This window comes from Gymnodraco acuticeps, unplaced genomic scaffold, assembly GCF_902827175.1.
Source record: "Gymnodraco acuticeps unplaced genomic scaffold, fGymAcu1.1, whole genome shotgun sequence".
Lineage (NCBI taxonomy): Eukaryota > Metazoa > Chordata > Actinopteri > Perciformes > Bathydraconidae > Gymnodraco > Gymnodraco acuticeps.
Genome location: NW_022991144.1, coordinates 65,650 through 82,538, shown reverse-complemented (window position 1 = coordinate 82,538; position 16,889 = coordinate 65,650). Strand labels below are relative to the sequence as shown.

The following is a 16,889-nucleotide window of genomic DNA, read 5'->3' as shown; positions in this document are numbered from 1 at the left end:
TGGGATTGAGTATGTGAGTATTCATGGTAATGAAGGAACATGTTTTTCAGTGCAATACTTTGAGACAATAACAATACTTGTTAGTACATCTTTCTTTTTGGGTGTTGGTCTTTTCATGGGATGTTCTGACTATAACAACATACAGAATATATTGAGACTTGACTTGTTTTTGGAGGACAGTTTGTAAAATATAATCTTTTGAATTAGTTAATGTTTCATTTTAATTCCTTTTTTTGGTAATAAACATTGTTTAGGCCAATTTAATGTTAGTGTCTATACTTGACTATTCTTTATATAAATAACATTTATCTTCAAGCTAGTTTTGCAGGTTAAATCAAACAATAAGTCTCTAAATATGTGGCACATTTTGACTATTAATTATATGAAAGATGAAAAAATTGATTAATAAAGAAGTCCTTAATAAATATAATAATAACAACAACAAAGTTACAAGCATAGTAACAATCCAACGTAAATGGATGTAGTCTTACCTGACTGGCAGTTTGCATCTTCACTGTTGCTGTCCACAGGAACCTTCTCATACTTGCCGTGACCCATCACCACAAACTTAGATCTTTTCCCAGTTGAACTTTCCTGGAATTCAGTTAATATATCAGTTATCAAAACAGATTCATAGACATTATTCAACAACTTTAGTGTGGCCTTATTCATCTGAAACTTTTAACATCCAACAATATGTGACAGTTTATGACTTAATTGCAGGTATAATAATAATACATGTTATTTTTATAGCGCTTTTCCTGGTGCTCAAACCACTTTACAAGCAAGTAAAGAAGGAAAATAACAACAAAAGTAAAAAGTGCTAAGCTAGGTAGAATAGGAGCAAGGGGTAAGTGGATTAGCAGTTGAAGGCAAGAGTGAAAAGGTGAGTTTTGAGTGATTTTTGTAGTCTTACATTGGTATGAGTTGTAAGCACAGACTTTATATAAAAGGTTGTGAGCATTCAAACCAAATAGTGTTTTTCTGGTCTAAACAAGTCATGCCAGTGTTTACAATATAGAGTAATTATACATTTTAGAGAAGAAAACAATTATTTAAAAAATAACCCATTCGAATAACAACAGGACTCTGAAGGGAGCTTATTCACAACTTGGAGCTCTAGACCCCCGTGGAGTATTCAAACTAATGTGAGGGGTCTCAAGATAACAACAGCTACATTTGATTTTTCTGTTAAAAAACACAGACCATCTGTTTTATTGTAACAGGGCCCTAACAATTCTAAAGATACAATCAAATGGGAACTCTTCTTTGGTGGAACTGATCATAATATATTTCCACGCTCAGCCATAGGCAGTGACAGCAGGGTCACAAATAGACATTATCTCATTGTAAAGGATCGAGAGCCAAAAGGTTGGGAAATACTGCAGTAGGAGGTCCCGGTCCCCAGCCATGGAACTACACGTATACAACCAATTTCTTTGTCCACATCTGGTTTTGAATGAGGCTATAAAACCCTCAATGTTTCCCACTGTCTCCTTACAGTGTAATGGTAAAGAAAGCAGAGTTATGAGAGTATGAGATTTTAACAAACTATCCTCGGTCAGCTCTGAACATTAAATGGTGCATTAGAAAAACAATGCTATTCAATTAATTTAAAGCTTATTAGATGTAGGTGAACTCTAGCCTTTAATTCTTATGTTTTAAAACAACACTGTGTTTCATGTACTGCAAATATAGCAACATACAGTACACAGTTTGTCATCTCTGCAGCCACAAGGGGGCAGACTCTCACTGACTGCTCTGTTCAGCTGAGTTGAAATGATTTACACCAGATGAAAAAAGATGGGTGTGGTTGCATAGTGGGGAGGAATTCTTCTTGAATAGTGTCATAAAACAACATGTATATGAAAGTTAAGGAAGGGGGAGATTACATTTGATAGAAATAAACAGTTGTTCCAAAGCTCATGTCACAGAACTGAAAAAGGATCAGTTCATGGGTGAAAAGCTTTGTGAATCGTGTCAGACATGATACAAAAAAGCAAGACAGTGAAGCAGAGACAAGTATCAAACAATCATGTTCATTGAGGATCAAATTCAGACTTACTCCTTGTCTAAAAGGTGAGCTGCACCTGCTCCCATCTTCACCTTCTTTCACCCACTGATTAATGAGATTGGCCACGCCCACTTTTAAACCATCTGCATCCTGAGAAAGATAAGAGGAAATATTATAATATTTGTAATTCTGTATGTTTCAAGTTCACCTACATACATGTAGGTACATACATAAACACATGGTGTATGTTTAAATTAAATCAAATTCTAGACCTTTCCTGGACAAAATATCATATTATTTCTGATGTAAGACTTCATGTGTCATAAATAGTTCAAATTCATTAATGTTTAAACTGGAATCTATGTAACAATGTTAAAGGGGCCCTAATGTAGTTCATATTTGCATTTGTGTCTCTACTGTGACATGTCTCCATCCTTTAATGTTGTGCTGCAGCACCTCTTTTCACCCTCTGTCTGAAACCAGAGCCCAGTCTGCTCTGATTGGTTAACTGGTCGGCTGTGTTGTGATTGGTCAAGAGCTCAGAGATGTCCCGACCCTTAGCCTATCACGTACAATGTGTTGGAGTGGTAGCCTATAGAAGCACGTCAAACGGCAGCATTTCGGGCAGGGGGGGAGTGTGTGGGAGAGAAACCCCCTCTGGAGGGAACTTTGGGATTCAAGCCTTTGCAGACCATTTACATGCACTAAAACCTAAGGGAAAACCCCAAGAAGCATTTAAGGGCTTATTTAGAATAAAATATTGCACATAAAAGATTTATGGTCATGGAGACAATGATAAGCTTCTGCCTGTTTTTTCATTTGGATTTGTAATAGAACACAACATTAACAAACAGGAAAATTAAACTTCTGAACAATTCGTCAAAAAACCTAAGTAGATGAGCAGTTATTTATCAGTTATTTATCAGTTTAACTGTAAAAAGGTAAATTAGGATAAAGAAAGAAACGTCATCATTTACCTTAGATGGTGTGACTGAGGTGGCGTTTTGCTTCCAGGCTTCCCCGGCCTCAAACAGGTTCTTCTTGGACGAGACGGCTTCAGTGGGACTCGTCAGGTCCGTCAGCACCTGGCTGCCGGACCTGCCTTCCTTAGAGGCGACCTGTGAATGAGATCCGGTTTGAGAGTTTAACATAATGAGACACAGAAATTGGGTATCTTCCATATTGTAGTTCAACAGTATGCTGGTTCTTCACACAGATTATTTATTCAGAATTTGATCTCATTGTCGGAATATTATGGTTTCTCTTAGAGTCAAACAAAGATGCATTATCCTAAACTGTGATATAGTACTGGCAGTTTTTGGAAGTACTGCAAGGGTTCTCAAAAAAGTCAATAAAATAAAAAAGAACTATTGAAAAGAGTCACTCAGTGGGGTTTCACCTCGAGAGCACGAGTGTACAGCTCCAGTTTCTTGTCAATCTTTGAAACAGCAACAGGTGACAGCGTCTTCTTTATGCTGCCGGTGCTTTAGGAGAATGGATACGTGTTAAGAGTGAAAGTATATAACTGTGAGAAATCTGATGATGTAAAAGTATATTCTTTTATATCATTAATAATGTAAAACAAGATAAGCAGCAGGGTGTTTGATAAGCAGATCAGAGTAGACCTCCTTCTCAACTTCTCAACTTCTGCACTTTATATTTTGTACATGGAACTTTTTTTTTATTCCTAGATTTATTCTTATAACATTTCCATAAGATGGTGCAGCACCGGAAACAACATTCTTTTAAATCTACTTCACAAGAAATGTTCACACACTTACCTTTTCCTCAGTGATTCAGTTCTCTCTATGATCTAAGGAAAGAGACAATGAAAGGTTAAAACTCACAGGGATTATTACACATGTATGGGATTTGACCTTCAGTAGCAGACTTTTTATTTAAGCACCTATAAACCGGCACAAAGTTGTAATTTCATTTTTTCTCACAGATCAAGACAGAAACGTATGTTCCTAGATTGAGGGTGAGCGTGTGGAAACCCCCCAAGATCCGGAACAGGATTAACCGTTCAAGGTGTTGTTTACTCAGCTTTCCAGCTAACTTGGTAGTCCTGGAGACAGCGCTCTTTAGTTTTATCATTACATTGTTACCTATTAGACGCTATTACCCAAAGCGACTTACATACTGTATACTCCATACTGTGCACAATCCCAACAGGAGCAATTTAGGGTGAAGTGTCTTGCCCAAGGACTCTGTGTTTGTTTATGTGATTGAGCTTTGAATGACATGAGGTAAATAAAATATGAAGACAAACATATTTAACAGCATTTATCAAAACAAATAGCTTGACATGGTTAAACCCGGGTTAAAACATTTCTAAAATGAGCAAAGAAAATCTGGCAGTTTAAATAATACAAAAGATAGAACAACCAATTAACCAGCAACAAAAAGAAAAGTAATAATGACAACAATAATAAAAACAACAATCATAATAATATTTTGAATAGAATAGTGTGCTATTTTTAAGATTTCTTTGAATTTACATTTCTTATCCCATTACAGCTTCTGACCTTGACCCTGGTCTGCGGCAGCACTCACCTTACATTTACTGTCGGGGGGGACTCTGCTGTTTGCTTCATCCTGTGAAGAGACACAGATTAGAGCAGGCCCGGCAGCTCTCACAAGTCCTTTGAATGACTATAAGTACAGAAGAACTCTGACATGCAGCACGTTTGTGAGCAAAACGTTTGTACATTTAAATCAGTGCAAATCAGTCAGCTGACACATGCACAGCACTTACTGGGTAAAACTGAATGAGGAGTTTCTGGTGGAAGAACAGCGGGGAGCATGAAAGAGAAAAAAACATGTTGGCATGGTTAACATGGAAGCATAGATTCTTAAAGAAAATTCCATACTGGGATATTTTCAACCAAAAAAAGCTTTAAAGAACAAAATCATTTTGTGCAACAGTAGAATTGTAAGACAGAGACCGACAATCATCTCTACCGCAGCTACTTTCACTAACCAAATCAATAGATGCTGGCATTCATTCCAATGCCTTTTGAATTTAGAAAATCATACTGCACACACCCTCTTTGGTTTGATGACCTACCTTGAACGTGGGGCTCATCGGACCGTAGTTTAACGGCTCCTCGCCTTCGCTGCTGCTGCAAAGAGAGGCTGCAGATCTTCTGTTCAGCTCCTCAATCCTCCCGCTCTCCATTGACCTCTAGAACAATGCCACCATACAAATATCAACCAATATGTCTATTGTTTTAATACAGTAGACTATCAAAAGTCAGTATTAGCAGTATTATACAGTCTTATTGGGTTAAAGAGTATAATCTGGAGCACAGTTTTCCTTAATGCCTGTTCTTTCTCTGGATAAAGCCTTTCAAAATGTGTGTTCGCACTGCTCCCCTATAGCGTGTTATGTGGTGGCAGAAGACTAATAAAACTCCGGCAAACCAGTGGTGCTAAAAGTAGGAATTTGTTACAACATCTTACATCATTGCTGCTTTCAGGCATTTCCTCACCCAGTGAGCCAAAGATACATTCTTTTACTTTATTACTTTCAGATTTAAAGCCAAATTCAATGAACTGCGAGTTTTAAAGAAAAGAAGCATGCATCTGTTTGATTTAATGTTTCATGAAACGTTGGGAAAAACCAGACATGCTTGGTTTTATGTCAGCAAACTATTGCTTATTAGCATCAAGTATTTTATATAATAATAAGAGTAACATTCTACACAATGCGAAGGAGTTGGACATTACTAGCAATAAACATACATTTTATAGATCCGGTCATGAAGGTAAAAAAAGTTGATCCTGATGGAAGCACAGTTTAAATCAAAATACACTAATAATGATGGATATAAACATGAACAAAAATAAGCTTTGCACATGTTTTTGGATTCAACATGTGTGTTTGGCCCGGTTCTACGGGGGTGCATAAGGGTGCATTGCACCCTCAGTTGAGTCGTTATGCACCCTCATTTGAAAAATGAAAAGTGAAAAAAAAAAAAGAAAAGTGAAAAATATTACATATATAATAATAATAATAGTAGTAAGAATAATAATAATAATAATAATTTAGTTGAAATCAAATAAATTGTAATTGTGGTTGAATAACATTGTCTGCTGCATTTATTTGGTCAATTTAAACGGGTAACGTTATTATTATGTCAGGTGCGCGTGACCTGTGCCGCTGCGCGTTCGTCATCTGCAAGGTGCTTACACAGCAGTCAATGATGGACATCAGAACATGGTTAAAACAACCAGCCCTTATCGCCAGCAGTAACACTTGTAGAGTTATATTTGTATTTATTCATGTTAGCAAACTATGGATAAGCTTAAAATGGGAATAATTTGGGTAAAACTGTGAGCTGCATTTGGGGCCTGTTGACATGTGTTTTGAGGACAAAGGAAGATGGGGGAAGGTGAGAGCATGTCCTGATTTGCATTCAACTTAGAACGAGCTACAGTGGTTGTGATGTTAAGAGAGGTCCCTTGGGTTTCTCTGGTGCTTATCAATAGTAGCAGTTAAGTGAATACTGTTCAAACAATACCTGTGTTTGTGTTTTATATTGATTTCTCTGTTTTATCCTTTCATAAATGTAAGGACTACAAATGGCTATAAACATTCTGGGCTGGTTGGAGTAAACAGGGTTTTATGGCTCTGTGGGGGAGGTGTAGGTATGCAGGCCTTGAGACCTTTTGTTGGAAAGTGAGCCTGTTTGGTTTCCTGCTGCGTTGCGTCTCCCAATGAGATGACCTGAAAAGATGACCAGCTGACCTAACACCAAACCCCTCCTTCTTACTCTGGTATATATCCGGTGGATCCCTGGCGTTCGGCCTCTTCTTCACATGCTGCCCTCGGGTGAAAGTAGCTCTGCAGTATGCGGACTAGAGCAGGAGTAAGCCGGCATTACTCCTTAAGCATTGCAATATAACTGTAATATATCATGTTGTATTGTAATGATTGTATTGCATTGTCATATTGCCATTAAAGTAGATTATTGTTAACGGTTACTTTGTAGATATGGATTCCTTCCTGTATTATAACCAGCTTCATAGGAACGCGCGGAGATTTGAAAAGCGGACCAGTTATCCCTCCAAATCTCTAACAAAATGGTGACCCGACGTCTAGAGATAACGAAGCTGAGGAAGAATTCAGACGCTTTCAAACATCTCAGACAATCAGCAGGACTCTGCAACTTTGCAAATAAGGTAAGCAGACGATGAAAGTCGCCTGTCTGTAATTGGATACGCTAAAACTTTAGGATTGTCTGTAGGCGTTTCACAGTGTTTTTATAGTTTAAATGGAATATACAATGCATATTTTACTATGTTAGGAAAGTTATATACAAAACGTAAACGTGGATCGACAGGTAGACGAAAGTCCTGCGTGACGTAAAATAGAGCAGTTTGGCGCGGATCTGCAGGTGTTTATTCCTGAGTGGCGTAGAAATGGTGCAGTTTGTGTGAATGCGAGGTTTGAATCCTGCACGGCAAAACCTGAAAACTCGATATATCAGATCGAGTCGCCGTTTAAAACTGGGGTTTAAATAACAGACCAATGCTAAAAGCTTAAAGCCAGAGGTCTGTTATATATTAAACCAAGGTAGAGCGTTTCCCTTTGTCTGGAAACTTCTGCTGCTGCCATCTAGTGGCTGAAAGGGGGTATCACACCCTTGAAACTTCTGCTGCTGCCATCTAGTGGATGAAAGGGGGTATCACACCCTTGAAACTTCTGCTGCTGCCATCTAGTGGCTGAAAGGGGGTATCACACCCTTGAAACTTATGCGAGCTTAGAGTTTGATCATTACATTGCTGGCTGGTATTGTTTGGTAAACTGGTACAAAACAATAAGGGATTGAACATTTTTTACAACGACAGCACCAGGAGATGAGTAAACTCAAGAATCTGTAGAGTGTAAATACATTGTGCAAAACACATTTTACACTCGAACTGTTTGCAAATGTAGACAATATAAATAAATGTTCAGAAAGAAGACATAGGCCTACACTTGATTCAAATTTCATTACTGTGATCCGATTGGTGTGCTCTGCAGGTTTACTATTGTTCGAAGTAACAGTGGGATTTAAAATGAGAGAAGATATGGAGATGTTCTTTCATAGTGTGTGGAATATGTGATGCTGGAAACATGTAAGTATTTCAGAGTTGTGTTGGGTAAATATGTAACAATGGATGAAACAATTTTTGGAGTTAGTTTTTGTAATATCATAAGTAGACATTAATTATGTTGTTTAGATGGCATTTAACAACTAAGACAGATAGTATGATTAGAAAGAGACAGAGTGGAAAGGGTTGGATTTATTTAACATCAGTGTGCTAGACTTCTTATAGGTAATGTGTACCGGGACCTGGACTCCCCCTCTGAGTTAGAAAGGCTTTGATCCCGACCCTCCATGCAGACAACGAGACCTAACCCAACAGGAGACTCCTCCTTCTCCATCGTACAGACAGAGAACCAGAGCTGAACCAACAACAACAACAAGACTACATCAAGACTGCAGCCAGAACTATCTCCACCTGTGGCATCCAGAACCAAACCAGCATGCTGACATACAGAGAGATACTCTCATCGGTCCCTCAAACAGGACATGAAGTTCCAAACTGCGCCGCGAGATTTGGCACAATAGACATGAGAGCAGAATCCGCCCTCCATAAAAACAGCAGAGAGACTGTAAAGGAGGAGTGCAACAACAGTGGCATGATGGGGCTGCAGATGTGACTGGGCCAATGGCTGCCTACAAAAGTTACAGCGGATGGATTCAACAGCTGATGGACTGAAGAGAAGACAGAATCAGAGGAGTTGGCATGGTCGATTAGAAGTGCGGAGGCCGGGGTCACGGCTTGAGAAAACCAGGGGAGGAGGAAAGGAGAACGGGAATGAGTGAGTTACACATAAACACACTTATTCACGAAACGCACATTTAAATAACTTGAATTAACTTCATAAATACGTAAAGACAGAAAGATTTATTAATCATTTGGTAAATTAAAAATAGCAGTAAAGAGGAAACTATTAAAGTAAAATGATAATCATCCTAAAACACACTGACAGAGTAGAACCATATTCTTCAATATTTTCATCATGTTAACAATTCATTCTTTAAGACATTTTTATTCACGTGTGAATAAAGTAGTGATCTCATTGGTTACAATATTGATCACCATTAAAAGGATAGTTTTAGGAACCACTCTATAGGACAAATCTTTGTTTGTATTAATGGCTAGTGCCAAGCCACATATTAAATTCCAATCTGAAGTGTTGATTTCACCATTGTGGCATAGTTATTACCAGACTTCGGTTTTAAATCCTTGATAAAGGAGGGAGTAATTGTTGCATGTTCGGACACCCAAGGTTCCACACACTGCTAAAGAGTTTAACATCGTTTTTTAAGTAGACCAGAATTATAATGAGCTATGAAATGCAGAGCGACACAGATCCTAGTAATGTTTTGACTCAAGATAATAGTTATTGTACAAAAGTTTCTGAAATAGATCATTAGACATTTTAATTAGTAGTGGTACTCGAAGGAAGTGAGTTTTGTACCAAGTTTCAGGAAAAGTGGGAGGCGGAAGTCCCAATGACAAGTGAGAATCATCTTGAAAATCATAGTTGAAATCGTGACATATTTTTGTAGACAAAGGATACTGGCCTATGCTGAAATGTCAAAGTCTCTGCAGAGCACGACACATGGCCAAAAAAGACGGAGACCAACTGACCTTTGACCCTGACCGACAGTGTAACTTGACAAGGCACTGTGGATGACTGACTCTGGGTGAAGCTGACCAAACTTGACATGACAACCAGACAGTGTGAGTGTGAATGTATGCCGGCATGTGATCAGTGTAACTGCATGATTCTAAAACAATAACTAACCAAGCATGTTTTTGGACTAACATATTATTTTGGAGCTCCAAGGGAAACGAGAGGTTTCCTAAAAATTCCACAAAAAGGGGAAACCGCACATGTGATATTTTCCTCCCACATGAGTTGGCGGTTTGCAAATGTAAAACTACAATCTGAAGATTCTGTTTCTTTTAGGCCTGAAGGACGGAGAGGAACACTTCTTTTCACTGAAGTGTTCACTGTGGAAATAATGATAATAATGTTCGTTATGTCCCTAACCAATTACCTGACAGTTTTTGTTCCCCTCCCATTACAGGCTTTTGTTACACATGATTTCATGTGTAAAAGGGGGGAGTGAGTATAATGTATAAATGTCAACATGGCTGTAAAATGCACAATTTAAATTTTTCTTTTAAGGATTGACAGAAACCTTCCGCCCCAACCCAGATGTTCAAACTGAGCATTGAATGTAATTAACCTGCTCCATATCTGGGGATAAGATACTGTTTGATGAATGTTGAGATGTTTCTAAATATTGATTTGAATTATAACGGGTAACAAAGAAGCAGTGGCCAAGGGGCTACTGTGAAACCGAAGAAGTTGACCTGTGATAATTAAACAATTTTGTAATATTTTAACAGACATTAGAGTAACTGAGGTTTGAAATGTAGAAAGAACATATTACAGTTAAGTTAAGCTAAAACATAGTAGTGTATTGAGACATAATTTAATTTAGACAACATCATGTAACTAGCCTGGTAAAGAAGTAAAAGCCATATACTTTATTGTTTAGGTCATTATGGGGATATACATTTCATCTAAATTTATAATAGAGAGACATTTGATGACAGTTTGTTGGAATTCTGTATTCATTTTTTCAGCGTGATAATATCTAAGCACTGACAGGTAAAAGCAGTATCACCAGGAAATCATTCACTTTGTTAGCATCGTGATTTTGGTTGTTTTTGAATCCATAACATTAGTGTGTTTCCTTACCAGAAACATTAGCAGTTCATATTATATTTGGATTTTAAATAGGATTTCATCTAAAAATAAACACGGATGCTTGTCAGAAATTCAGAGCTATTGAAATATGTTATTTAGTTTACCTAAAGATGTTGAGGTTCTTATTTAGTTGGCACAATCCAAGTATTACGATTCTGAAGCTGCACTGGCAGATAGGAGGTCTACAATTCATTTAGAAAACCTGTTCACAGACGGCTGTTGTTTCAAGACACCCCACCAAGAGGCTCCAAGTGGGTCAAAACAGCTGAGCGTAGGCTTGAGGGAGTTGTATCAGATTTCTCCACACAGGTCACTGGCGCCAAAAGGGGGACCCGAGAAGCACGAGGCCGACAGCAGAGTTCGTCTGGCTGAAAGTCATCAGGACAAAGTGGCTCAACCCCAGGCTCTCCGACCCCGACCGAGTGACCCAGCGGACCTCTTATGCCGTCTGCCTGGGAGAAAAGGGGGACAGCTCGTACCACGGGAGCCAGTGTGCGGCGGGGAAACCACCTGCTAGGACCAGGGGACGACATCAGGACGGACGTGGCCCTGGCAGACGTGGACTACTCGGAAGCAGCAGACTGGAGGAGCAGGACCCTGGAGGCATCCTTACAGCAGACGACCCGGGAGGCATCATCAGCGGGCCGGAGAAGGAGGACCCTGGAGACATCTCTACAGCATCGACCCGGAAGCCGCCATCAGCGGGCCGGAGGACGAGGAGGAGGAAGACATCTCTCTAGCAGGCAGCCCAGAAGCTGCTGTCAGCGGATTGGGTGGACAAAGACACGGCAAGCCGGGACGGCGCAGCAGAGGAGTCTACTTTGCTCTGATCAGTTCTACCCGTGAAGGGAAAGCTGCATCTCCCCCTCCCTATTAGCTGTCCTTGTGGGCTATTCCTCGGGGGGGGGGGGGGCTGATGATTCTAGCACTCAGCTACCCCCTCATGGTTCCTTCACTGCCATGGAAAGAGGTGTTCGGTCTCCATGAAGGTTTCAAGTACTCTGAATACCAGCTTCGGATGGATTTACGGACACAGTAGAAAAGAATGACCGTGGGTATATTTCAAAATGCCTTGTCTAAGTTTATCTCTGGAGAAGGAGATAAAAAGGGGGATTTGTAGAGTTATATTTGTATTTATTCATGTTAGCAAACTATGGATAAGCTTAAAATGGGAATAATTTGGGTAAAACTGTGAGCTGCATTTGGGGCCTGTTGACATGTGTTTTGAGGACAAAGGAAGATGGGGGAAGGTGAGAGCATGTCCTGATTTGCATTCAACTTAGAACGAGCTACAGTGGTTGTGATGTTAAGAGAGGTCCCTTGGGTTTCTCTGGTGCTTATCAATAGTAGCAGTTAAGTGAATACTGTTCAAACAATACCTGTGTTTGTGTTTTATATTGATTTCTCTGTTTTATCCTTTCATAAATGTAAGGACTACAAATGGCTATAAACATTCTGGGCTGGTTGGAGTAAACAGGGTTTTATGGCTCTGTGGGGGAGGTGTAGGTATGCAGGCCTTGAGACCTTTTGTTGGAAAGTGAGCCTGTTTGGTTTCCTGCTGCGTTGCGTCTCCCAATGAGATGACCTGAAAAGATGACCAGCTGACCTAACACCAAACCCCTCCTTCTTACTCTGGTATATATCCGGTGGATCCCTGGCGTTCGGCCTCTTCTTCACATGCTGCCCTCGGGTGAAAGTAGCTCTGTAGTATGCGGACTAGAGCAGGAGTAAGCCGGCATTACTCCTTAAGCATTGCAATATAACTGTAATATATCATGTTGTATTGTAATGATTGTATTGCATTGTCATATTGCCATTAAAGTAGATTATTGTTAACGGTTACTTTGTAGATATGGATTCCTTCCTGTATTATAACCAGCTTCATAGGAACGCGCGGAGATTTGAAAAGCGGACCAGTTATCCCTCCAAATCTCTAACACACTGCATCTACTGCAGGTAATAACAGTTCAGATCATGAGGACATTACGTTACCCGCGGCCACTGTCGTGGACAATAACGCCCGACTCGCCGGCTTTGCCCGCCTCGCCCACGGAGGCGGAGCAGCCGCAGCCGTCTTCGTTGCCCCAAACACCGCCACCCCTCAGCGGCCCGCAAGTGCCAGAGGACCTCGGCCAAACAGAGCCTGCAGGTATATTTAAAAAAGTACCCAACTCGCCTGTACAGTGGGGTAAGGCGCTCATTTTGCAGCTCATGGTTTCAAAACAGAGATTGGCTGGAATATTCATGTAAAAAAGATGCCATCTTCTGCTATGCATGTAGACATTTCGGTTCCAGTACGTCAGATGTCTTCACCACAACTGGCTACAACAACTGGCGCCATGCTCTTAGGCTACGTGATAAGGGACTGGGAAGGCATGAATCAAGCAAAGAGCACATAGATCCATAGATCTCTTCATTTTGCTCTCAAAGTGCACCAGATTGATGCTTTTAACTTCAATATTTAAAAAAAAATCTTCCCGGGGGAGCATGCCCCCGGACCCCCCTAGAGGAGGTGACCCTCCTAGAGGAGGTGAGGACCCCCCTCGAGGGTGTTAGATCCACTCCCCACTTATAAAAAATAGCACTTTACCACTGCACCCTCTCTAATCTCAGATGCACCCTGAGTCATTTTGTTCTGGAACCGGGCCTGGATGGGTATCACTGAATAAGAAAACTCGACAGGTTACCCTTCATTATAAAAAAAAAGGTTTGCTTGGGAGTCTGAATTTGCTCAACTATCTCCTTTATAGATTGATAATTATAATTATTTTAGGATAAATGTAAAACATGCTGATGACATTTAAAAAGGGTTAGTTCCTCTTCTGGGCATGAATTTTTCTGAAAACTTCATGAAGATTTCACCATTAGATTTAGTTGTTTCTGTTGTAAAACAAAAACATTAAGATTCATGCTCTGACAAAACAAATATCTCTCAATTCATCAGGACATGAGATTATGACGTGACAAAAAGTCAGGGAATCTCCAAAATAATCAGTTTATAGCAGTGGCGGTTCTAGAACATTTGACATGGGGGGGCAAAGGGGGGGCAAGAAGTCATGCCAGGGTGGCATGGGAGGGCGGACAGTACGTGGTATTTTATACTGTATATAACCTATTTATTGTTAATTCATGCCCTAACACAAGTGTTCTTAATGCACAAGAGAAACAAGGTGTTCAGACAAACAATCGGGTGCCCTTTGAGTCCCCCAAGCTTACTTCAATAATTTTAAATGAAAGGAAACTATAAAATGTATTTTAAAGCAATTCATTAATGGAACAGGTTTTTTTGCATTACAATGTCAAACTAAATATATATTTAGTTTTGAAAAAATTGGTTTTCTTAGTATTAGACAGACATATTTGCATGTGCTCACGAAGCATTATTACATATTAATTTAATATCAAACAAATCAAAATGGCCAATTATCCCTAAATGTTGCTGCTAATATAATCATATGCTTGTCAACTTTAACTGATCAAAAATAAATTCTGAAAAAATACTTGAATTATCTATGAAATTGCAATATTGTCCCTCAGTTTGTTTCAACCCCGTCACGCCATACCATTTACCCTCCTATTAAAATAATGGATCAGTCCATGTGTGATCTGCATTGAGGGAATTACATCACAAAAGTGATCTCTTACCTATATTTCAGTTTTTGTATTTTCAGATTAAGATTGACAAACTCAACATTTCAATTTATAATTAAGTACACAAATGACATCACCCATCTCTTCAGAGAGCTAAAGGTGAGCTGTGCAGCAACACATTTCAATCAATATTTGTCAATACTAAGAGCTGCTAGATTGTGCTGCTGTGATGGAATATGTAAGGAGAATAAGAACATACCATGTGGTCTAGCTGGAGTTTCATCTGCCTCCTGATCCCTGCCTCTGTCCCTCTTTCTGACACTTCATCTTTATTCCTCACATACATTTCTTCTTCTTCACTAATGTCTTCATCTCCTCCTCCTGCTCTGACCCTCCTGGTCTCTTCATCTCCTCCTCTTCCTCCTGCTCTGACCCTCCTGGTCTCTTCAGTGAATTCTCTTTTCCTTTTCCTCTTTCTGTTCGTCCTGATCACTTCTCATATGTCTTTGTGTTGTTGTTGAATCACTCCTATACTCTGGCCTGCAAGAGTCTACTTGTGAAAAGCACTGGTACAAATGCTTGTATAACTTTACACGTTAGGGCCATGTAGCCTAGATAATATGTAGCATATCATATAACATCAGAAAGTATTGATCAAGCGCACACAGGCAGCTGTGCTTGGATCCAGTTTTTACAGTAAAGGATGTATCCTGGTTTCATTGATCTGGCCTCATGGCTGTGATGTGTAGTTTACGTGGATGTAATAGTAGGCTACCGCGTAGTTTAGCAAAGTGATCGATCTCCCAGCTAACGCTGTCTGCGTAGTATTTTGTAACGTAACGCCCCAAACAGCGCCCGTCTGTTAAACGCTATCGATTCAAATGGCAGCGTTTTATTAATATTTAGTTTCAAGCTCTCGTCCTTAGTAAAAACAAAACCAGTGGAAAGGGAAATGCTCCCAGGGGAAGCTGATCCATAGGTGCTGGGACAGCTCGCTCCCTCTCTGCAACGGTGTAAGCCGCGGTCTGTGTGAACGCCGCTCCGCAGTTTAATGCAGGGCCGTAGCTGCGTTTTTAACGGGCCTAAAATTATATTTAAAATGATTCACTTTTAACTAATGTAATGCTTGTTTTGTTGCTTGAGAAGCTTGTGGAAACAGTGTAGGTTTGTTTTAGTACAGTTTTAGGGAAACAAAAGTTAGGGGGGCAGCTGGGGGGGCAAGGCTCTACAGCGGGGGGGGGGGGGGGGGGTGGGTGGGGGGGGGCGGCTGCCCCCCTTGCCCCCCCGTAGATCCGCCCCTGGTTTATAGTAAACAAAATATCGAATTTGATAAATTCCTCCAGGAACCATTAACATTTTCACAATCTTGTACGAGAAACATATTTTGTGGATGACTTAAAAGAAGGGCAACAGAAAGACAGACCGACCCGATAAAGGCAAGTATTACAGTTGCAGAAGAGCTGATATTAGTAGGAATAGCAACAGTGTTAATGGAAAGTCAACCTTGTCTCGAAGCTTGTACTCTTCCTCCGGCTCCCTGCGCCTATGCTCCCGGCTGTGGTGGAGGTCTTCCTCCTCTTCCTCCTCCTCCTTGGGTCCCTCCTCCCAGCTGTGGTGGAGGTCTTCCTTCTCTTCATGTGTGAATCTCAGCTCTTCTTCCTCCTGGTCATCCTCATCTCTGGGGTTTTGTCTGGTTTCAGCTGATCTCCGCTCCATCTGCAGAGCAGCCTGTGCCTCTTCCTTTTGCTCCTCCTGCTCCAGCTCTCCATCCACCCTGCAGGCCCCTCCGCTGGGTTGGAGATCATTTTAACAGTTTATAAAGACATTTGAATGTTTGGATCCCGGGATAAAAACAAAACAAATACTGACTAAAGGGAAAAGACAGATAGAACCAGGCAAAGAGCGGAGAACTCACCGTGGCTTCATCGTCCCGGCCGCCAGGTAGGACGTCCTGTCTGCTGGTTGGCCCGTGGCGTGCTGCGATCTGTTGTCCTGTGGCAGGAACACCGTGGAGCTGTACGACGTCCTGACTTCCTTTCTGTTGCTGGACATCTACAATTATAACCAAGCAGGTTGCATGTTAATCTATAGTGACAATATGTATCTGAGGAAATATTTATACGAATTTGAAGCTTGATATTGCCAGCCAGTTTCAGAGAAGTGTAGACACATTTTTTAGTAATGCTGTTAATTAATTACGATTCAAATTCATAAGTTATTTTCTGAATTATTTAGTAGTAAAGCACCAACTTTGATCACATTTCCATGAGGCGGTTACTGCCTTACTTGCAGCTGTTTAGAGTTGTACTCATTACAATACTAAAATGCTCACAAAGGCAATGCCACAATGCAGGTGAATTATTTCAGGTAGAACTGTTTTTAGTATATTAGTGAGGCATGTGGCAACTTAATGTTATGGCCAATATTTGCCCTGATCAG

The 16,889-nt window shown here is 40.3% G+C and overlaps 1 protein-coding gene across 1 annotated transcript in view; it reads right to left on the bottom strand.

The window, feature by feature from the left end:
* The window catches only part of LOC117560377 (lymphocyte-specific protein 1-like), a 45,001-nt gene that overhangs the window by 10,129 nt on the left and 17,983 nt on the right, over positions 1-16,889 (bottom strand). Inside the window, exons 4-13 of the mRNA XM_034237242.1 lie at positions 16,366-16,502; positions 15,954-16,239; positions 5,085-5,201; positions 4,773-4,796; positions 4,571-4,612; positions 3,796-3,827; positions 3,414-3,498; positions 2,992-3,132; positions 2,066-2,164; positions 492-594 (exon numbers count right to left, since the gene is read on the bottom strand). Of these exons, the coding sequence (XP_034093133.1) occupies positions 492-594; positions 2,066-2,164; positions 2,992-3,132; positions 3,414-3,498; positions 3,796-3,827; positions 4,571-4,612; positions 4,773-4,796; positions 5,085-5,201; positions 15,954-16,239; positions 16,366-16,502 (1,066 nt within the window). The remainder of the gene's footprint in view (positions 1-491; positions 595-2,065; positions 2,165-2,991; positions 3,133-3,413; positions 3,499-3,795; positions 3,828-4,570; positions 4,613-4,772; positions 4,797-5,084; positions 5,202-15,953; positions 16,240-16,365; positions 16,503-16,889) is intronic.